The 22938-nt window shown below is 44.8% G+C and overlaps 1 protein-coding gene across 4 annotated transcripts in view; it reads right to left on the bottom strand.

Annotated features, from left to right (window-relative positions):
- The window catches only part of TMC5 (transmembrane channel like 5), a 70386-nt gene that overhangs the window by 5584 nt on the left and 41864 nt on the right, over positions 1-22938 (bottom strand). For all 4 annotated transcript variants that reach the window (XM_053213199.1, XM_015067207.3, XM_053213200.1 and 1 more), the window contains 11 exons: positions 22326-22477; positions 20453-20597; positions 18801-18956; positions 15601-15752; positions 13154-13232; positions 12284-12381; positions 10520-10615; positions 7181-7256; positions 6860-6993; positions 4341-4514; positions 2040-2118 (listed from right to left, as the gene is read on the bottom strand). In XM_053213199.1, coding sequence (XP_053069174.1) covers positions 2040-2118; positions 4341-4514; positions 6860-6993; positions 7181-7256; positions 10520-10615; positions 12284-12381; positions 13154-13232; positions 15601-15752; positions 18801-18956; positions 20453-20597; positions 22326-22477 — 1341 coding nt within the window. The remainder of the gene's footprint in view (positions 1-2039; positions 2119-4340; positions 4515-6859; positions 6994-7180; positions 7257-10519; positions 10616-12283; positions 12382-13153; positions 13233-15600; positions 15753-18800; positions 18957-20452; positions 20598-22325; positions 22478-22938) is intronic.

Here is a 22938-nt window from a genome sequence, read left to right as displayed (position 1 = left end):
GAATTTGTGAAGATGGAGGTAGGAATGGGAGTTATGAAGCCCTAAGCCAAGGAACAGCCAGGTTAGCCAGTGGCCACCAGAATAAGCTAGGAGAGGCATGGAACAGATTCTCAGAGCTCCAGAAGGTACCAACTTCCTGACACCTTGATTTTGGACTTTTGGCCTCCAGAACTATGAGGTAACAATGTTCTGTTATTTTAAGCCACCAAGTTCGGGGTTATTTGCCATGGCAGGCCTTAGGAAATGAATACCCTAGGGTATCAACTCAGCATTTCAAAAACTGGTCAATGAAGGGGGAAAAATCATGCATTTCTCTTTCCTCTATAAACTTTATTTCAAGGTAATAAAATAGTTGATGAGCAAAAATTCTTTTTTTCATAGAAAAATTCTAGCTAATAAATGCAAAAGAAATTGTAGGATTAGAGTACTACTGTTCTGTCATTTCTAACAAAATCAGTGGGTCTTCTAGGCAATACTCCTCAAAGGCTGCAAAATCCATCAGGTAAAAGGAGAGTGGGGAGCTTTCTGATGGATGGGTCAGGCTAACAAAGCATGGACCCACTGATCACTTTTCACATCACACAAAGAGACATGTAGACATTTTATGTCTCAAGGGGATACCATAAGAAGTGCATAGCATCATCTATGAAGTGTTCTGGCTAAAACACTGAAATGGATTTAGTCGGGTTTTTTTTTTTTTTTTTTTTTTAACGTTTTATTTATTTTTGAGACAGGGAGAGACAGCGCATGAACAGGGGAGGGGCAGAGAGAGAGGGAGACACAGAATCTGAAACAGGCTCCAGGCTCTGAGCTGTCAGCACAGAGCCCGACGCGGGGCTCGAACTCACAGACTGTGAGATCATGACCTGAGCCGAAGTTGGCCGCTTAACCGACTGAGCCACCCAGGCGCCCCAATTAGTCGGGTTTTTAAATCTCCATGCCAGAGTACAGGAAATAAAAAGAAGCATACTAAATACCACCACAAGGCTGCAAATCAGATATATCCAGAATGTGAGAACTACTACAAGACAAAGGACCTGTTTTCTTCACGATAAATGGCAAAGAAGAAGGGAGAGGTGAACAATTATAGATTAAAGGAAACAACAGACATATGGACCAAATGCAACATGTGGCACTATCCCAGACCCTGATTCGAACAACTCGACTGTAAAAAGACACTTCATGGGACCAATGGGGCAATTTCACCTTTGATTGCATGTGAGACGATAATAAGGAATTATCAAGTTTTCTTTTAGGTATGATGAGGGTATTATGGTTATGTTTTTTTTTAATCTCTCTCAGACACATAGAAATTTTTACAGATAAAATGATATAAAGTCTAGGATTTGCTTTAAAACAATCCAGATATTTGCAATGAAGGGTTAGTGTAGATAAAATAAGAATATACAAAAAAAATTTTAAGCTTATTTATTTATTTTTGAGAGAGAGTGTGTGTGTGCATGAGCAGGAGGGGGACAGAGAGAGGGAGAGAGAGACAGAGAGAATCCTAAGCAGGCTCTGTGCTGTCAGTGCAAAGCCCAACTTGGGGCTCACTCTCTCAAACTGTGAGATCATGAACTGAAGTGAAATCAAAAGTCAGACTCTCAACACCTACTGAGCCACCAGGCGCCCTCAAGAGTATACAAATGTTGATGGTAGTTGGTGCTGGGTGGGGGGGCAGATGTAAGTTCCTTGTACTATTCTCTTTTGGAGTATAACTGCAAGTTTGCATTATAAAATGTTTACAGAAAAGTGGGAGGATGGGTCGCCCGGGTGGCTCAGTCGGTTGAGCGTACAACTTCGGCTCAGATCATGATCTCACGGTTTGTGAGTTCGAGCCCCGCGTCGGGCTCTGTACTGATGGCTCAGAGCCTGGAGCCTGCTTCGGATTCTGTGTCTCCCTCTCTCTCTCTCTGCCCCTTCCCCGCTCACAGCTTTGTCTCTCTCTGTCTCTGAAAACTGAATAAACCTTAAAAATATATAAATAAAAAAAAAAAGAAAAGTGGGAGGAGGATACCAGAGGAGCTAACTGAACTTACATTAATAATCTGTTCATGGAGCAATCTGATCATAATCTTCCTTCCCTCTGTGATCTGCCAGTAAAGATAGGTGATGATTCTGGAGAAGAAAAGAAAGAATGACAGACACTTTTGCCAATATTTTGCAGGCCCCAAATTCCAACTGGTCTCAAAGGAACTGAGATATTCTCTTGCAAGTGGATTTTGTCCCAACAGTTTTCCTGAAAAGTTGTGTCTGGATGAATTACAGGTTCAATACATCCAAGCAACCTGGCTGCACGTGGAATCACATGAAAGATGGAAAAAAGACTCATTCCATCGCCTGTCCTCGGATTAATTAACTAGCATCTCTGGGCATAGGGCCAGACAATAGTATTTTTTTTTTATGTTTATGTTTTTATTTTGAGAGAGAGAGAACACTTGGAGGAGGGGCAGAGAGAGAGAATCCCAAGCAGGCTCCACATGTCCGTGCCGAGCCCAATGCCGGCCCCATCCCACGACCCTGGGATCATGACCTGAGCTGAAATCAAGAGCCAGACGTTCAACCGACTGAGCCATCCATGCACCCCTATTTTCTTTCTATTTAATATGGAGCACTCCATTGGTAGTATAACCACATCCAGACCTGTCTTCAAAAATTAAATTCCAGGGGCGCCTGGGTGGCCCAGTCGGTTAAGCGTCTGACTTCGGCTCAGGTCATGATCTCACAGTTTGTGAGTTCAAGCCCTGTGTCGGGCTCTGTGCTGACAGCTCAGAGCCTGGAGGCTGCTTTGGATTCTGTGTCTCTCCATCTCTTGGCCCTTCCCCTGCTCATACTCTGTGTCTCTCTGCTTCTCAATAATAAATAAACGTTAACAAAAAAAATTTTTAATAAAAAAAACACAAAAATTAAATTCCAGGAAGAGATGATGATTAAGAATCATTCAAGTATTGCCAAATATAAATGTAAAATAAAACTTGGCTGTAATATAACTATCTCACAGACTTCTAAATCAATCTCCCATGTATTTTAAGTTTACAAAATAAATTCCCACAAGAATACAGAATGAACATAGCATAAATTCTTATATGGAATATACTTACCTCCAGAAACTATATCAGTTAAATTGGATAATAAAGGCTTGGAATCAAAAATTTCATAAAAGGAAAACAAGATGTGCCCAGTGGGTAATATGAAACTCAAAGTATCTTCTTAAAATAGGATCATTTAGGGGTGCCTGGGTGGCTCAGTCAGTTAAGCATCTGACTTCAACTCAGGTCATGATCTCGTGGCTCCTGAGTTTGAGCCCCGCGTTGGGCCCTGTGCTGACAGCTCAGAGCCTGGAGCCTGCTTCAGATTCTGTCTCCCTCTCTGCCCCTCCCTGACTCATACTGTGTTTCTCTCCCAAAAATAAACATTAAAAAAAAAAAAGAAAAAAAGAAAAGTGAATGGTAATTTCAATTCCTGTTCCAGTATATCCAGCACATCTACCTTTAACTCGAGCTTGCTGAGAACCACATCTCCACCCAATACTGAAACCTGTAGATCTGATGGCTTTAAATTCTTGATGTAGCAATTCACATAGCTCATCAAAATTAGAGTCACATGTATGACTCCGGCATCTTTCCAGGTGCAGAGGAGTAAAAGACAGAAAGCCAAAGAGTACCGTGGAGTCCCCTCCACCTCAGGCATCTGGCACCCACCCCTGGCGGTGGGGCCAGAAATAATTGTTTTTATTTGAAAACAAAAGAACGCTGTCACACATATGAACAATGCCCAACCCATTTGAACATAATGCCAATCTTAGAAAGCATCACACATATAATTTTCCTAAGCATTCTCAAATCCAAATTTTCATTTTGTTTTCATGCTATTTCTTAAAAGGAGACAGAGCAGGTATTGCTTTCTTCATAAAACAGGCAAAAAAAAAAAAAAAGCTCACAAAAAACAAAAAATGAAAACACCTGGGACAAGATGATAGTAAGCAACTCTTAAACTGGGTGGCTCAGTCGGTTAAGCGGCCGACTTCGGCTCAGGTCATGATCTCGCGGTCCGTGAGTTCAAGCCCCGCATCGGGCTCTGTACTGACAGCTCAGAGCCTGGAGCCTGTTTCCGATTCTGTGTCTCCCTCTCTCTGACCCTCCCCCATTCATGCTCTGTCTCTCTCTCTGTCTCAAAAATAAATAAACGTTAAAAAAAAAATTCAAGGGCAAAGTCAGGAGCATCCAGAACACTGAGCTACACTGTAGCCGTTTGCTCTCCTGGGAAACGTTCCCCAGACTATCCACATGTCTTGTTAATGACACGTTTTCTCCACCAGTTTCCCAAAGCACTCCACTTACAACACAATGAGGGTGAGGATGAAAAAGAAGTGCACGCTTCCGATGAGGTTCTGGTAGATCCAAACAACCCACAGGTAGCCGGGCCTTTTACTCAGGGTATCGATCCAGCTGTAGATGGAGTGAATGAAGAAGGGCAGACCTCGAAATGGGCCACAATCAGCTGAAGGTTTCAATCTGGTAAAACGGGAGACAGGAAAACATCTGTAGCGTGAGACTCTGGTATAGCTTGTTCTAAAACCAAACTGTCCTTTCTGGGTTCTGGACCTGGAACCAGCAATGCCTGCCTGATGTACCCATACCCTCCCTCCCAAGGAAGCTCTCTCCCTCACAGCCTCAACAGGTATGTTTTGTCCGTGTGACCCCACTGAGGCTCAGCTCCCAGACAGGGTTATATCATCTGATCTAATGGTAGCCGATCCCAAGAGTGGCAGTGAACTTTGTGGTATCCTGGCTTGAATAAATGAACTGGGTGATCAGATTCTTTTTCTTGGGAACTTGAACTAAGACATATGAAGAAGGGACCCTGCAATCTATGGAAGGTGAGGTTGTGGCAATGAGGGCCACATGCAGTCAGTTGTTATGAATTAGCAGAAACTAGCAGGAAACTAAGAACTGGTTAGGAAGAGAGAGAAAAGGGAGAAGCAAAGACATCATAAAACAGAGTAGCCTGCCCTGAAGCCACTTGAGTTCCTGATGGTTCCAGTTCCATCTGTATCCTAAAAATCAACTCCTGGGGCACCTGCGTGGTTCAGTCGGTCAAGTGTCCAACTTTGGCTCATGTCATGATATCACGGTTCATGAGTTCAAACCCCACATCAGGCTCTGCACTGACAGTCTGCCTGGGATTCTCTCTCTCTCTCTCTGACCTTCCCCTGACTTGCTCTCTCTCAAAATAAATAAACTTAAAAAAAATCAACTCTTTTGTTTGTTTGCTTCATTCATTCATTCTATAAAAGCTTATTTCACCTGTTCCAAGTACTGTGCTAGATACTAAGCCCTTGGGGATTCCATAGCAACAAGACAGACATGGTCTCTGTCCTCCCAGGTTTACATTTTAGTAAGAAAAATGGACAACTAATGAGCTAATGATTAAACAAAGATTCAAGCGAAGGCATTTCTGACTGTGAACGGTGGAGGGAAGAAAAGAAAGTGCCCCTAGAGGGAGAAGAGGTGGGAAAGACAGTAGGCAAGCATGGTCATGAAGGTTAGATCTTGAGGATGACTTCTGAGCTGAAACCCAGAGTGGGGGACAGAAGGCCGCCAGGCAGAGGGAGTGGGGAGAACACACACAGGACTCCACCTTGTGTTGGGAGAGGCTCACAGGGTCCCAGGAATGGAGCAAGAGTCATGAGGATGAAGGAAGGGTGGAGCCAACGTGGGGTGAGGTTGGAGAGCGAGGAGGGAACCAGCTCAGACAGGGCATTTCGGTTCATTTAGTGGAAGTTTAGTCCCCATTCTGGGAAACTGCAGGCCTCTAGGAAGTGAGGAAGCCCTGCCATCACCTGGCGGGTGATGACCAAACTAAGACACATTCGCTCCTTTGGCTGTTGTGTCTGCTGGTTACCAAGGGGACTTGGGTTCAATACTGTATTAAGCACGTCTTCTTACTGTGATGTTTTGACATCTGGGGCCTTACAGACCCTGGAGAGATAGCCCCTCCCGGGAGCTCCCCTACATGGTATGTTTTTTCCCTGCAAAACAACCAACCCAGAGCCCACACCCCACCCTCCACCTCCTCCATCAGGCTCTCACACTCAGGGTCACTCTCCCCCTGCCCTGAACCCCACAGGGCCAGGTAACCAGATAAATCCAGACAGCCCCCAAAGCCACTGAAATTGTTCAAACAAGCCAATCCTAAACCTGCCTATCCTCCCTCGCCCTTTCCTTCCCAGGGAAACCACAATAAAGGTTCTTTTTTTTTTTTTTAATTATTTTTTAGTGTTTATTTATTATTGAGAGACAGAGCATGAGCATGGGAGGGGCAGAGAGAGGAGGAGTCACAGAATCCAAAGAAGGCTCCAGGCTCTGAGCTGTCAGCACAGAGCCCCACGCGGGGCTCAAACTCACAAACTGAGAGATCATGACCTGAGCTGAAGTCAGACGCTTAACCGAAGGAGCCATCCAGGTGCCCCAACCACAATAAAGGTTCTTGCCCACACTTTCTCCTCACTCCCGCTGTGTCCTGACCAACCCTGGGATTCCCTCATGTGGCCTCCTGTGGTGTGGCATCCCCACCCCCACTACCACTTCTACTGGGATCTGAGTAAAATAAATCATCTTTCTAATGACATTCATCTCCTGATCTGCTGGCCTCACCAAACCTTAATAATAATAAAACCTACATTTTACTTATTTATTTTAAAGTAGGCTACACACCCAACGTGGGGCTTGAACTCATGACCCTGAGATCAAGAGTCTGATGTTCTACCGACTGAGCCACCCAGGTGTCCCAAAACCTACATTTTAAAACACTCACTCACCCCATCTCTAAGACCTCTCCACAAGCCACGGTTTCCTACCTCCAGATGGTGATGGCCAGGGTGCACAGGACCCCGGTGAAGGATGGGAAAAAGAGCAAGAAGATGAAGAAAGTCATCATCTGTGAGGCTCGCCAGGCTTTGCTCGGAGGCTGGAAATTCATCATCAGGCTGATCTGAAGAGAGAGAAGCAGACACCTCCCATCTGTGGCCAGAGGGACAGGCCAGAGGGACCCCAGCCAGGCAATGGCTTCCCGATAACCCTTCCCAGCACCCCTCCCCACTGCCCCCCGACTCAGTTCCAACCACGGGGCCACATGGGACTGGGAGAAGCTAATTCGTTCCACCTTCAGGCTGACTCACGTTTTTGACATAAAACATGATGAAAAGAGTAATCATTTGGATAAAGGGCAGCAGAGGGCAGAAGAAGGTTCCAATCCTATGAGGGAAAAAGGGTGAGTGTCAAAAGTCAGGGGAAAATGAAGACAGAGAATGTGGTGGGGGGAGGGCAGGTACAGGGGATGTGGAGGGAAGGGAAAGAGGGTGTTACAGGCTGAACTGTGCTTCTCCAAAACGCATATGTTGGAGTCCTAGTACCCCTAGTACCGCAGAATGTGACTATTTGGAGAAGGGGTCTTTAAAGAGGTAATTAAAGTAAAAGGAGGTCCCTAGGGTAGGCCCTAATGCAATATAACTGGTGTCCTTAAAAGAAGAGATTAGGACCCAGATACACACAGAGGGACCATGTGAAGACTGTGGAAGCAGGTGCCATCCCACAGGCCGAGGACAGAGGTCTCAGAAGGAACCAACTACAAACACCTTGATCTTGGACCTCTAGCCGCCAGAACTGTGAGAAAATAAATTTCTGTCGTTTCAGCCACCCAGTCTGTGGTATTTGTTATGGACGCTCTAGCAGACTAATACAGAGGGAGCGTGCTCTATGGCTGTAGACCAGGAGCGTTCCCACCACACCCAGTATACCCGGCTGCTCCCTTCCCAGCTTTGGAAAAGAGAGTTTGCAGAAAGCACCACCCACACACCACCAAATGGTCTTCAGCAAGCCCTAACCTAGGTATCCCGAATGCGGGACATGTCCTCCTGCTTCCTCCAAGGCATTCAAGAAGGTCTGAGGTCCCGCAGGGAGAGGCATTAAACTGCACTGAGTTACAGATGGGAAGGGCATTCTCTCTCAATTCTCCCCAATACTCCTGAGTGCCGAGAGAAGAAAATCTCACTTTGGTGGTCCTAACACTTGCCAACCTCCCTTTGTTCCCAAAAGAAAGGTGGGAGGGGGGAGGTAAAGCTTTAAACTGAGAGCCTTGGCAGACGGGAGCATCCAGCTAGAATTTAATGACTGTTGGTGATTGGCTTGGTTTTATTTTATTTTATTTTTCTTATTTTTTTAAAGTTTATTTATTTATTTTGAGAGAGACAGAGACAGCTTGAGTGGGGAAGGGACAGAGAGAGAGAGAAAATCCCCAGCAGGCTCCATGATGCTGCCAGGGCAAAGCCCCATGCGGGACTGAACCCTTGGAACCATGAGATCACGACCTGAGCTGAAACCAAGAGTCAGAGGCTCAACCAACTGAGCCACCCAGGCACCCCTTATTTTATTTTTCTAAAGTGACTGACATTTTTCTTTTTTTTTTAACAATTTTTTTTATGTTTTTTATTTATTTTTGAGACAGAGAGAGAGCATGAACAGGGGAAGGGCAGAGAGAGAGGGAGACACAGAATCCGAAGTGGCTCCAGGCTCTGAGCTGTCAGCACAGAGCCTGATGCGGGGCTCGAACTCACGAACCGCAAGACTGTGACCTGAGCCGAAGTCGGACGCTTAACCGACTGAGCCACCCAGGCGCCCTGACATTTTTCTTTAAGTAATCTCTACACCCAAGATGGGCCTCAAACTCACGACCCCAAGATCAAGAGAGATCAAGAGTCAGATGCTCTACCAACTGAGCCAGCCAGGTGCCCTGGGTTTTGTTTTATTTTTTAAGTTACTTGCAGTTTCTCTCAAATGACTCTGATTTTCCATTCTGGTGGTAAAACAAAGACTCCTTTAAAAATGTATTTAGGGGCACCTGGGTGGCTCGGTCAGTTAAGCATCTAACTCTTAATGTCAGCTCAGGTTATGATCACACAGTTTATGGGTTCAAGCCCCACACCAGGCTCTGCGCCGACAGCATGGAGCCTGCTTGGGATTCTTCCTCTCTCTCCGCTCCTCCCCTGTGTGCTCTCTACCTCTCTCCCTCAAAAATAAATAAATAACCATTAAAAAAAAATAAAAATAAAAAATAAAACATTTTTAAAAAGGCAAACTATATAAAAGATAATACTAAGTAAAAACCAGTACTGGTGATATGTAGATAAGCCAAAAAATAGGCAGGCTGGTGTGCAAAAGGCTGAAGTTTGGGACACACTTACCTCACCTCATCTCTACCATTGTCCCTAATATACATTGCCTTTCTGTCACCCTGTTATCTTCTTTTAAAGCTCATCATCAAAGGCAACATTCTCCTAAAACCCACAGAGGTTAAATCTATCATTTCCATGGAGAAAAGAAAAGATACATGTGTTTTCAATTGTGCTTATTTGCAATTTATTAACACAAACCATAAAGACCCAGAAGTAATAATGGCCATCTCTGATTGCAACTTTTTCCCCCTTGCTGCTAACATTTCCCTTTGGAACCTTCATTAATGGTCAATAGTATGAGGGCTTTGTTTCTAGGGCTCAAAAACCTGGCCAAAGTAAGCACTCAATAAATGGAGCCATATTGTTATTACCACATCAGCTGATTTATGCACATCATTTATTAAAAAACAAAAAACTTAAGAGTGCTCATAAGTACAATATAATCCAGCAATTCTACTTCTGGGTATATATCCAAAAGAACTGAGGGGCGCCTGGGTGGCTCAGTCAGTTAAGCATCTGACTTTGGCTTAGGTCATGATCTTGTGGTTTACGAGTTCGAGCCCCACGTTGGGATCTGTGCTGACAGCTCACAGCCTGGAGCCTGCTTTGGATTCTGTGTCTCCCTCTCTCTCTGCCCCTTCCCCACTGGCACTCTGTCTCTGTCTCTAAAAAATAAGCGTAAAAAAAAAGAATTGAAAGCAGGGTCTCAGAGAGATATTTGCACACCCATAATCATAGCTGCATTATTCACAAAACCAAGAGGTAGAAGCAACCCAAATGTCCACCCATGGGTGAATGGATAAACATGTGGTATATCCATACAGCAGAATATTATTCAGCCTTACAAAGGAAGGAAGTGCTGATACATGCTACAATATGTATGAACCTGAAGAACATTATGCTAAATGAAATAAGCCAATCACAAAAAGATAAATTGTGTGTGATTCCACTCACATAAAGTATCTAGAGTAGTAAAACTCTGAAAGGCAGAAAATGGAATGCTGGTTGCTAGCGGGGTAGGGGAAGGAGGAAATGGGGAGTTCTTGTTTAATGGGTATGGAGTTTCAGTTTTGCAAGATGAAAAGAGTTCTGGAGATCTGTGGCACAGCTATGTGAATGTATTCAACACTACTGAACCATACATTTAAAAATAGTTAAGATGATAAATATTATACTATGTATATTCCTACCACAATTTTTAAAAGGTGTTCATAAGGGTGACAAACAGCCACAATATCCCCACTTAGAAAATATTTCTGAGTCAGCCTGAAGATTCTCAAAACTTACCACACCAGAGTTTGTGCATAGATCAGTTCCAGGACGTTCCTCGCGATGTCAAACTCCTGTAAACCAAGGCTCGTTGGAAACTGCATTCCAATGAGTCTGTGAAAACATCGCTGAGTTTAGTGCCCCAACCATCAACCCTCTCCTTCAGAAGATTCCCCACAATCAACAAAGTAGAGCATCACCAGTTTGGAATAAAGTCATAAGTTCTTTTGCAAATTTTTGAAAAGTTCCAAGTGTAAGTGTATTTTTGAAGAAATAATTGAAGGAATTGAGGGAAAATGGAACTATCACAATACATTCGAGCAGAGGTACTGCTGAAGTGGTTTACAAAATTCTAGGGCCGCCTGGGTGGCTCGGTTGAACGTTTGACTCTTGATTTCGGCTCACATCATGATCTCACAGTTTGTGAGTAAGAGCCTGGTGTCAGGGTCTGTGCTGACAGTGCAGAGCCTGCTTGGGATTCTCATTCTCTCTCTCTCCCTCTCTCTCTTTCTCTCTCTCTCCCTTACCCTTCCCTGCTTGCGTGCGGGCTCTCTCTCTTTCCCAAAATAAATAAAGATTTTTTTAAAAATTCTAGAGACCATTATTTAAGTTATCCCATATATTATTTAAATAGATAGTTAACTATAACTTAACAATAGATATTATATAAATGAGATCATTATTAAAGTTATCCTACCTATTATCACTCTTTGCTTGTTAAACCTGTTTTTTCAGGACCAGGTAACTCAGCATTTCCTAACCCCCCTAAATGGAAAAGTTTTCCATGTTTGGTTACCGCTATCAGATTAATAGGGTTTCCCCATTTTCTAAATCCACAAGAGGAAACCAAGATCTCCATTTATCCTGAGGAAACTTGAGACAGAGAGGATGCTAATAATAAAAAGAAAAAAATGCCATCAAAGATACAAAAACAAAACAAAAAACCTCCTAACCTTTACATCTAGACCTTGGACAGAGGCTGTAATAAAAGTGAGTTTGGGCAGACTGTGTGTAGAAATAGGGCACGCAACCTACCCCTGAGGAAAGAATCATTATTGTGTAATGCCATCTTATCACTGGGGCAGCTTACAGAAATATGTACATGTCTATAAGGAATGAGATGCTCATCATATTATTAACACATAAATGAACAGATCAATAGAAGAGGACTATACATGGGCCAATGACAACACTGCCTCAGTTCCGTACACGTGGTGTCTAAAATCACAATTAGCACATGAATCAAAGTCAATTAAATGGATCATGAGATAAATCTATAGGTGTCGTCATAGAAAGATGCCACAGCATAATGTTAAAAAAAAATAAGGGCAAAGTCCACAATGATTTTCAGCATGACCCAATTTTTATCTTTGAAACTATATAATACAGTCACACACACAAAGCAATATGTGCACAGAAAAATCTGGAAGAATATACACTACAATTAAAATGATCTGTGGTGGAAAGTTCTCAAAGACTTTCACTTTCTATGTTTTGCATCCAGTAATGTCTTTATCTCAAGAGAAGTTTGTAAAGGGTTAGCTGAATGAACTTGGACAACAGGACTGTCAGGTCAAAGTGAAATTTTGGTTAATTTCAGAAGCAAGCAACGTCCCAAAGAACAACAGGCAGACTTGTCACAGTGCATACTTGAAATAAATAAGGGACGCCTATGTGCTAACTATAGTAAGCGTAAGGGATACTCATACTTCCGGCTCAGCCAAGACTCTGGCTCTGGTTCCAACATCAGATACTAATGACTCAAGGCTGATAAATATTTACCTCCTCAGGAATTCCCCCAGTAAGGAATCAGCCAAAGAGAACACAAAATCCATCAGAAGGAGCCGGTAGATTTCCTGGCCAATGAGAGTTTCCCAACACTGTAAGGTAAACAAGAGTCAGGATGTGGGAAGGGGCTGTTGGTTCTGCCCAGTGCCCTTCTGGCATCCTACACTCATTAGGACATGGTTGCTGGCCAATGTGACTGGGTCCTCGTACATCCAGAAAAGCAGACCCACTCTGGGCAGGGACGCACCATTAATTTGTTGAGTTTGTTTTCAAGGGTGTTTATTCCCTTTCTGTGTTGCTTTTCCCCCATTAAAGCTTGCCCTCCACGTGCACCCCAAACTTTCCCTTCTCACTATCTCTCCTCTTTAAACTTTTCATCCCTGTCCTATGCCCTCTGGATCCCATTTCTCAGCCAGGGCTAGCAGAAGGCATCAATGGCAACAATGCCTTTACTCTTTGTTTATTAACCTTATGAAAATCCGTTAATACTTATTTGACTAAGAAAGTGGCTTAGAGGTTTAGCAGGCTGGCACAAATTGGAAGGCTGACTTAGTTCATGAAACTGGTGATCAATTACCTCTGCAGGAAGTCAGTGCTATGAACTGATGGACCGGGAGCTTTTAGATTTGGTTGAACGAGGAAAGGGATGTTTTGAGTGCACAGCCCAAGGATGGATGGATGGATGGATGGATGGATGGATGGATGGATGGATGGGTGGATGGATGGGTGGATGGATGGAAGGAAGAATATTATATCAACTCTAAGATCATGAGTAGAAATTCTGAGAAACCAGAGAAGTTCACTTCCTCCCTGTATTCAAAGGTTAAGAAAAAAACTCAAGGCAGAACAGCACAGAAATCTCACCTCTTCACCAGCCTGGGCCACAATGTTGAGCCAATAGTAACAAAGAATTCCAATGATTGATATTTTCAGAAAGATGTTTCTAAATAACAGAAGAGAAAACAACTATTGTTACCTTCCATGACAGTCATTAGTACTGTTCGCTAATAATTCCTTTTGGTCAGATGGTAGGACTGAAATTCCCGCTCCCGTGTGGTTTGACTGGGGCCAATATGGCTAGTTCTGGCAAGTAATTTGTGAGCAGAAGTGATGTGTGTCACTTTGCGTCCTTCTAGGCTGGAGCACTGAAATGCCAGCGAGGCTCTCCGGAACTCACTGTCTTCCGTCTGGAATGGCCAGCAGCAATATTTGAGACGGTTGCTGCTGTCAGCCTGGATCCCTGCACGAATGACATGACCAAAACCACCTGCCATCCACAATGGACACATAATATGAGCAAGAACTAAATCTTTGTGTTCGAAGCCACTGAGATTAGGGAGAAAGGGGATGTTTGTTACTGCAGCATAACCTAACTTATTTCAACTGATATACCCTCTTTCAGTGCATTCCAAACTATCTGATTTCGCTTCTCATTGTAATAATAATAAATGTACATACTTTTAATTGGGTGCTGAGCATGGGCAGTACACTGTGCTAAGAACCTCACTGAATCACCTTAATCTTCACAGCTTAATGTTTACAATTTTGCTGCCATTCTTACTTTCTACAACTCTGTCATCAGGTAGACAGAATTTTTATGTCTATCTTACTGATGAGGATACTGAAGTTCAGAGATGACACAACGTGTCCAAGGGCACACAGCGTGTGAGGGCCATGACAAAGACTGAAACTGAGGACCATCTCTTAAACCTAGTCATTTTGCCAAAGTCAGTAGCTGCTGGTTTTAATAGGGCTTCAGCCCTGGTGTGCCAAGAACTGTGTACCACTAGACCAGGGGTTCTCAAAGTGTGTCCTCTGAACCAGCAGCATCAGCCTTGTCCGCAAACCTGCTAGAAAGGCAAATTTTCAGGCCCCACCCTAGACCTACTGAATCAGAAACCCTGGAGACAGGACCAAGAAATCCCTTCAGGTAATTTTGATGTATGCTGAAGGTTGAGAACCTTTGTGTTAGACTCTGAAGTTCCATGAAGGAAGGGCACTAGATCTTTCTCAGTGCCAGATCCCCAATCTCTTGCCTAGTGCCCAGCCTGTGATACACCCTCACTGTCTACTGGATTAAGGCATCAGGAGACCTTTATTGCAGTGTAGCTTCAAGTTAAACTTGAAAACACACTCTTCTACGCTGAGAAAAATCTCATCTCAGATCAAAAAGAACCGTGTATTTCTGAGAATTCCCATTTTCTCTTCATGCAAAGATTTTGAATATTTTGTTGAAGCTGTACAAAGGGCTGATGTATATTAAAAGACAACTAAACTCTTAAATGATCAGAAAAACACAAAGAGCAAATTTATTGGTTCAAAATGGCCCACTGAGCATACATGTCTAACCACCTCTTCATCCAAATTCTCCAGATGAGGTTGGAGAGCTGGCCAGGAGCCAGATCTCCCAGGCCATAGAAGGCAAGGGCTCTGGAACTGATCAGTAAAGAAACTCAGTCTACATTGTACTGACCTGTTGTCATAAACACCATAAACAGGAACTGGTCAGGGAACTAGCCAGGAAGGAGCAAGGACAAAATTTGGGTTGTTTTATGCTTTGTTTATCGAAACCTTGGGGTCACCTCTAGCATAAAAAGGCACCCCCTCCCAGCCAACTAATTGCCAGAAGCACCCCTTCTACCTCCATTTGGGTGTCTGAATTACAAAAATGCACCTCTTGGGGCTCCTGGGTGGCTCAGTCGGTTAAGCGTCCAACTTCGACTCAGGTCATGATCTCGTGGTTCACGAGTTCAAGCCCCGTGTTGGGCTCTGTGCTGACAGCTCAGAGCCTGGAGGCTACTTCAGATTCAGTGTCTCCCTCTCCCTCTGCCCCTCCCTACTTGTGCTCTCTCTCTCTCTACCTCAAAAATAAGTAAACATTAAAAGAAAAATTTTTTAATGCACCTCTTTCTCCCAGCTGAGGCAGTGGCTACCAAGGCTCACAGCTTGACTAATGCAAACGCTAGATGAATTTCAGTCCCTACACAACTCATCAGCCAGGCACCCTTCTGCAGTATACAACATGAACATCTGTACATCTCATAACTGAGAAAAACTATGAAAATCCTCAGGCCGATATCAATTTGGAAAGGTAAGCTATTACTCTGATCAAAAGACTGATGTACTTAATTGTATACCTGAGAGCGTTTTGGATTTTATGGCTATTAACCCACCCCATACAAACACACTTTATTCTTGAAATCCTTTCTGGAAAACAGAACTCTGGTACTCGAGCATAACCCTCTGTAGCTCCCACCTCACTTCCCTCCCTGGAAATACCGGCTGGTGGTGGGCGTGGCAGACACACCTACCGGATGAGGAGGACGTAGACTTCCCGCCTCGGCGTCTCATACCTCTCCACCAACCTGAACAGGGAGTAGAGGCGTGGCGTTGCCAGGTTGATGCAGGACACGAGGAAAGGCAGTAACAGCACTGCTCCAGGGTTCTGGTGGTTCTTCAGGAACTGCAGCGGATGCAGGGAGAGGATCAAGATGCCAAATGTGCACGGAACTCCTCTCTGCCTCACGCAGAAGACCCCACACAATGGGGAAACCCCAGTGGTAGCTCCTCCGGGGTTAGCTCTTACGCTACCGGTTATTGAGCACTTACCCTGCGCCCAGCAGGACCCACGTGATCACGTGATCACGTTTAATTCTCACTACAGACCAGCAGGTGGGTATTAAGACTGACTGGCAAATGGAGGCTCAGAGAGGTAAAAATGCTTGCCTGGGGTCACCGAGGCAGATTTGAACTGGGTCCATCTGACTCAGGGGCCTGAACTCAAAACAGCCATTCTGTGACTTTACTGTCCTTAGCAAGAGGTCTGCAGCAATGAGAACGTGTTTCCTGGCTGTTGGAGCAAAAGCTTGAATCCGCGGAAGCTATAGCACAAGGGTATTGAACACTGCAGACTTTCTCCGCCTGTCTCCTGCGTGGCCCTGTTCATTTTCACCAGGCTTTTCTTGGGTGCTGAATCAGGGGAAAGGGAGCCTCTGTTAGCCCATGGCACACCTTCGTGTGAGGTCCAAAGAGGCACCCCCTTCCTTCATGTGGATGCAACACCCTGGCACTTGGTTTGGAGTGGGGTGAAGGCTGCCCTCAGCCAGGAATCCTTGGAGTCAGGGATTCCAGTGGATTTATCTTCTGTCTCACACTACCTCCTTCCCACCCCTAGGCCTGACCCTGCCTCCCTTTATCTCTGGGTGGTTTCGAAAGCCCCACTTGCACTTTTGGAAGTATTTTTGTAGCCAGGGTAACCTGGGTTCAAATGTTGTCCCCTCTCCCATGCTTATGAGCTATAAGGTCTGAAGCCAGATGCATAGCTTCCCTGGGCCTCTTTTCCTGTCTGTGTAATGGGGAGATTATCATGTGACCCACAGAGTCATTGCAAGAATTAAATGAGGGGCGCCTGGGTAGCTCAGTCGATTAAGCTTCTGACTCGATTTTGGCTCAGGTCATCATCTCATGGTTCATGAGAATGAGATCAAGCTCAGAGTTGGGCTCTGCACTTACAGCGTGAAGCCTGCCTGGGATTCTCTCTCTCCCTCTCTTTCTTCCCCTCCCCTATTCATGCACACGTAAGTGCATGTTCTCTCTCTCTCTCTCTCTCTGTTTCTCTCTCAGTTGATGCCCTAATTAAAAACAATAAAAGAATTGGGGCGCCTGGGTGGCTCAGTCAGTTGAGCGGCAGACTTCAGCTCAGGTCATGATCTCCTGTTTGCGAGTTCGAGCCCCATGTCGGGCTTGCTGCTGTCAGCCTGTCAGCACAGAGCCCGCTTCAGATACTCTGTCCCCCTCTCTCTGCCCCTCCCCCGCTTGCGCTTTCTCAAAAATAAATGAACATTAAAGTAAATAAATAAAAATAAAAGAATTGAATGAAACCAAATAAGGCCAGGTCTGGCCCCTCAACAACATAGGTGAGACATCATTCACAGAAGATTGTAGCTGCCCATGAATGTGACCCCTAGAGTTGTACAAAGGATTGCTCCTGCCTGGCATACAGCAGATGTTCAAACAATAGGCTCCACTTCTGCCTCCTCACCTCCTTAGCTGCCCTGCTTCACTTCAGGTGGGCGTGGAGAAAACCTTCCAGGTGAAGAAACTCAGAAGGCTTCTTTATGCCTACAGCTGCCTGGTCACAATTTCTACCCTGGGTAGGCATTGCCAGGCCCTTAAGCACTGAGACTTAATTTCCCCTATTTGAGGGCACATCTCAACATGGTTAATGACAAACTCTTAGTGTTATATAATCCCACACCCATTTTCTTGCTGGCTTCTCCTTCACTTGTTCATCCATTTGGTTGTGCACCTACTATGTGTCAAATATTGGGCCTGGAGCCCAGCTACTATCTTTTGAAGATACATAAAGATACCTGCATAAACAGGTATTTTCAATACTACACATGACAAGAGCACAGGGAAAGCTTGCAGAGTCAGGAGCGCCCAACACAGTCTAGTGAGGGTGGTGGGGGTGAGAGAAAATTTGCTGAGGAAACGGCACCATGCTGAGGTCTGGAGGAGGAGGAGGAGGAGGAGGAGGAGGAGGAGGAGGAGGAGGAGGAGGAGGAATTTGCCCAATGAGGGAATTAGGGCAGGTTGGGTAGAGAATGAACTGCATGTTTTCCTACTGGTGTGCTCAGGGAACTGTGGACACACCATTTAGTGTTGCTAGTGTAGGATATGGGTAGTTGTGGGGTGTTGAAGCTAGAGATGTGGGCAGGGATCAGATCATACAAGATCTGTCGATCATGCCATGGAGGATAAATTTATATCGAGGGTAAAAATAGGAAGTCATTAAAGAAAGTGAAATAATCCGACCAACCTGTACCACAATTCTAGAGGTCGACAAACTGGCTACAATTAGTTCCATTTCCAGGGGAAAAGCTGAAACCTACAGAAAAACAGTACTTTTCCCAGACCATCCAGCTAATTAGTCTCAGAGTTTATATCATTTGCAAAAAAAAAAAAAAAAAGGTAATATTCCTTTATTAGTCACAATACTGGGCATGGAGTAGACTCTTCACATAACTTTTTTCTAGTCCTGACCACACACCTACAAAGCCAGGTACGATCATTCCTGGTTTGCAAGTGAGGAATCCAGAGCTCAGAAAGGTTAAATGGCTCACCAGAGTCCATCAGATCACAACACTTAGAGTGTCTGCTCAGTGCCAGGGGCAGTGGGAGGTGTTAGGAATATAATAATAAAGGAAGAAACCAAAACTTAATCCCACGTCTGCTGCCCAAAGTTCCCATCTCTCCACGGACCCAGAGCTTCTTACTCTGAAGCGTGCATACACATCACCAGGGGGCATTGTCAGGATACAGATTCTGAGGCTGTGAGCCCAGGCAGGGACACAAGATTCTGCCTTTTTTCACAAGCTTCCGGCTGATGCCAGTGCTGCCCGCCACAGAGTCTGAGTTCAGTAGCAGCTCCATACCGCCTCCCTCCAGTATCTCATCCCTTCACCTGGTTTTGTGCTCGGGCCCCCAGTGTCCCTGCCCTTCTGGTTACCTCTGAGTTGTTCTCAGCCAGGTAATAAACAGCTACGCAGCAGGCAATGGCCACTCCAGTAGAGACGACCCAGGCTGCCAGGTGGGCCGACACGTGGATCAGCTGCTGATTGAGCGTTAACTTGACATTCTCCTGACGGATTTCGGACAGGTTTTCCTATACACACAAGGAAGTCAGGTCGGCCTACAGTACCCTATCACCTGTTAGCAAAGACTCAGCAGGTGAATCTCGGCCACTCTGAGACACAACCCACCCCAGATCCACAGGAGAGAGAAAGGGGGAAGTTCATGATGGACATGGACTATGAGAGACTCATGGGGAAATCTCAAATGGACCAAGAACCTCTATCACTGTGCCAAACACCTTTTCCATCTTAGAGAAACAGCCCCAACAGAGTGGGACTATGCTCTTGAGGAAAGCACTTTGAGGTGTCAAGAAACTCTTTTTTGAAGAATAAGGCTGGGTATCTACACCAACGAATTTAACATCTTCAAACCTCTTGTCAAAGTCTCTTTGCTTACAAATTATTCTCCCTCTCTTTTTTTTTTTCCCTATTATGTATCCCTCCACCCACGTCCCCTCTATCAACATCCAGTTTGTCCTCTGTATTTAAGAGTCTGGGGTTGGGGGGCGCCTAGGTGGCGCAGTCGGTTAAGCGTCCGACTTTAGCCAGGTCACGATCTCACGGTCCGTGAGTTCGAGCCCCGCGTCGGGCTCTGGGGTGATGGCTCAGAGCCTGGAGCCTGTTTCCGATTCTGTGTCTCCCTCTCTCTCTGCCCCTCCCCCATTCATGCTCTGTTTCTCTCTGTCCCAAAAATAAATAAAACGTTGAAAAAAAAAATTAAAAAAAAAAAAAGAGTCTGGGATTGGGTATATTTGTTTCTGATTTTCTCTCTCTCTTTTTCTTTCTTTTTAGTAAGTTTTTTTCTATAGACCAGGGTTTCTCACCCTCGGCATTATTAACATTTTCAGCCAGTAATTCTGTATTGTGACAACTCTCCTGTGCACAGCAGGATGTTTAGCAACATCCAGTAGCACCCTCCCCCTAACTGTGACAATGGAAAAAGTCTCTAGATATGGGGTGCCTGGGTGGCTCCGTCAGTTAGGCGTCTGACTTCAGCTCAGGTCATGATCTTGTAGTGTGTGGGTTCAAGCCTCACATCAAGCTCTGTGCTGACAGCTCAGAGCCTGGAGCCTGCTGCAGATTCCGTGTCTCCCTCTCTCTCTGCCTCTCCCCCGCTCATGGTCTGTGCGTCTCTCTCTCAAAAATAAATAAACATTAAAAAAAAAATAAAAAGTCTCCAGATATTACTATATGTCCCCTGAGGGGCAAAAACTGTTGTGAGTTGAAAAGCACTGTAGGGGTGCCTGGGTGGCTCAGCTGGTTAAGCATCCAACTTCGGCTCAGGTCATGATCACATGGTTCATGGGTTCAAGTCCCGTATCAGGTTCTCTGCTGTCTGTACACAGCCCATTTCAGATCCTCTGTCTCTCTCTCTCTCTCTCTCTCTCTGTCCTTCCCCAGCTCGCATGTGTGCTCTCTCTTTCATAAATTACATTTTTTAATTAAAAAAAAAAAAAAAAGAAAAGTTACAGACATAGTAAAGGAACTTAGCTGTGGGAAGGTGTTGTATAAAGCAAGCCTGCCTTACCCTTATCTCCGTGCTAAGATTCTTCTGTTTCAACTTGACAGCTCTTTCATGAGTGACGGTGAAGTCCCAGCAGAAAATAAGTTTAGTGATCCCTCTGGAGTAGATGTGAGGGTTAATGAAGTTGTTCCGGAAATACCTGGCCATGCTAGGGAAGGCAGAAACCAAAATACTCAAGTGTTATTGAAACAGGCATTGGGGAGTGCAGGAATTAAACAAAGGGGAGTCCTACCATTAACAGGGACAGGCAACATGGAACAGTCAACCTCAGGTTCTACTGGAACAGTGCGATCACAAACATAATGGTTAAGAGCACTGGCTTCAAGATCTCATAGGTCTGTCTTATAATCCTGGATTGCCAGCTGGGAGATCTTTGTTATTTTAACTGCAATGAGCCTCAGTTTCCACATCTATATAATGGGGATAATAATAGTACCCACCCACAGAGCTTATATGAGAGTTGTATTAGTTTCCTCTAGCTGCTGTACCAAACTGTCCCAAACTTAAGTGGCTTAAAACAACACATGTCTACTTATTCTCCTACTGGAAATCAGAAATCGGAAAATGTTTCTAATATCAAGGTGTCGCAGAGCTGTGTTCCTTCCTATCCTTCAGCAGGAAATGTGCTTCCCTGCCTCTTCCAGCTTCTAGAGGCTGCCTGCATTCCTTGGCTGATGGTCCCTCCTGTCTTCAAAGCCAGGAGAGCTGCAGCTTCCATTCTGTCTGACCTTGACCTTCCTGCCTCCCACTTACAAGGAACCTTATGATTAACTGGCCCATTTTAAGATCCTTAACTCAGTCTCATCTACAAAGTCCCTTTTGCCAGGTAAAGTAAGATATTCACGGGTTCTGGGGATTAGGACTTGGACATCTTTGGGAGGCGGGGGGAATTGTTCAGCCAACCACAAGAATCAATGTAGTGGTTAGAACAGTAAGCACTTGATAAAGGCAGATGCTAATATCATGGAGACGTCAGCAGGACTCAGTGAAATCAGCCGGGGAAGCACTCAACACTGAGCCTGGCATGTAAAAAGTGCTGAGTCAATACCTTTCCAAAATTTGCCACCACTAACAGTAGCTTTAGGAACTCTTCCTGGTTTGATAGGACAAAACGAAATCTCATTTTACTCTGAATTGTGTGCTGGCAGTGAGGTTGTTAAAGGCTGAACTATACACCCTAAAAACTCCTATGCTGAGAGCCTAACCCCTAACCCCCTAACCTTCAGAAAGCAACAGTATTTGCAGATAGGATCTTTATAGAGGCAATTACGTTAAAATGAGGTCATCAAGGCGGGCCCTCATCCAATATGACTGGTGTCTTTATAAGAAGAGAAGATTAGGACTCAGACATGCACTGAGAAAGACCCTGTTAGGTCACAGTGAGAAGGCAGGCATCTATAAGCCACAGGGAGGCCTCGGAAGAAACCAGCCCTGCCAGGACCTTGATCTTACACTTCTAGCCTCCAGAATTTGAGAAGATATATTTCTGTTGTTTAAGCAACCCCGTCTGTGGTACATTGTTATGGAAGACCGAGGAAAAGTCCTAGGAAGACCTAGGAAAACGAATACAAAGGTTGAACATCTGTACCTCCTCTTTGACAGTTGTCAAGGGACAATTGCCTATCCATGCCCTTCCTTCCATATAACTAGTGGGGTCACTGCATCCCTATTTTCAGACTGACCAATTTCCTTGAAAGCACACAAAAACCTCTCTTCTTTATCCAAACTTACAGTTTGTGTTGTAAAACGGGAATGCTCAGACAGCAATAGAAAGTCAAAATTGCAGAGAAACTGTTTCCTGGGGAACTTTTCAGTCTCTTGAATTTTACCTAAATCCAAAATGAGCTTAGGATCGAGAAATGCAGATACTCCATACCTAAATAGCAAACTGAAAAAACAGACGATCAAACACGCTCCGGTTGTGAAGATGTAGGCCAGCTGCATGTTGTAGGGTGCCCCACTGCTCCCGTGTTGGACCGTAGAGTTGGTATAAAAGCCATAGTACATCACCGTGTCCTGAAAATAACCCTGAAAGAGGCAAGAAGTCAGAGGTCAGGTGGGTCTCTTGAGAAAACAATGACAATGGTCAGCACCCTTCACCTTTTCCATCTGCAAGAAACTTGCATCAGTCAGTTTCGACATTTTGTTGGCAGGGCACCCAAGGTCACTGAGAACATAGACTTTTGGGGGCACCTGGGTAGCTCAGTCAGTTAAGAGTCTAACTTCAGCTCCGGTCATGATCTCACAGCTCATGGGTTCGAGCCCGGCATCAGGCTCTATGCTGACAGCTCAGAGCCTGGAGCCTGTTTCGGATTCTGGGTCTCCCTCTCTCTCTGCCCCTCCCCCACTCGTGCTCTATCTCCCTCTCTCTCCCTCTGTCTCAAAAATAAATAAACATTAAAAAAAAAAACATAGTCGTTTTATCACTAGGCTCTTTGAGTTGGGAAAGGACTCTCAAACCCTCCTTACAGTGGAGGGACCCAGCTGTC

This window comes from Acinonyx jubatus, chromosome E3, assembly GCF_027475565.1.
Source record: "Acinonyx jubatus isolate Ajub_Pintada_27869175 chromosome E3, VMU_Ajub_asm_v1.0, whole genome shotgun sequence".
Taxonomy (NCBI): domain Eukaryota; kingdom Metazoa; phylum Chordata; class Mammalia; order Carnivora; family Felidae; genus Acinonyx; species Acinonyx jubatus.
This window is presented reverse-complemented; position numbering and strand designations above follow the sequence as displayed.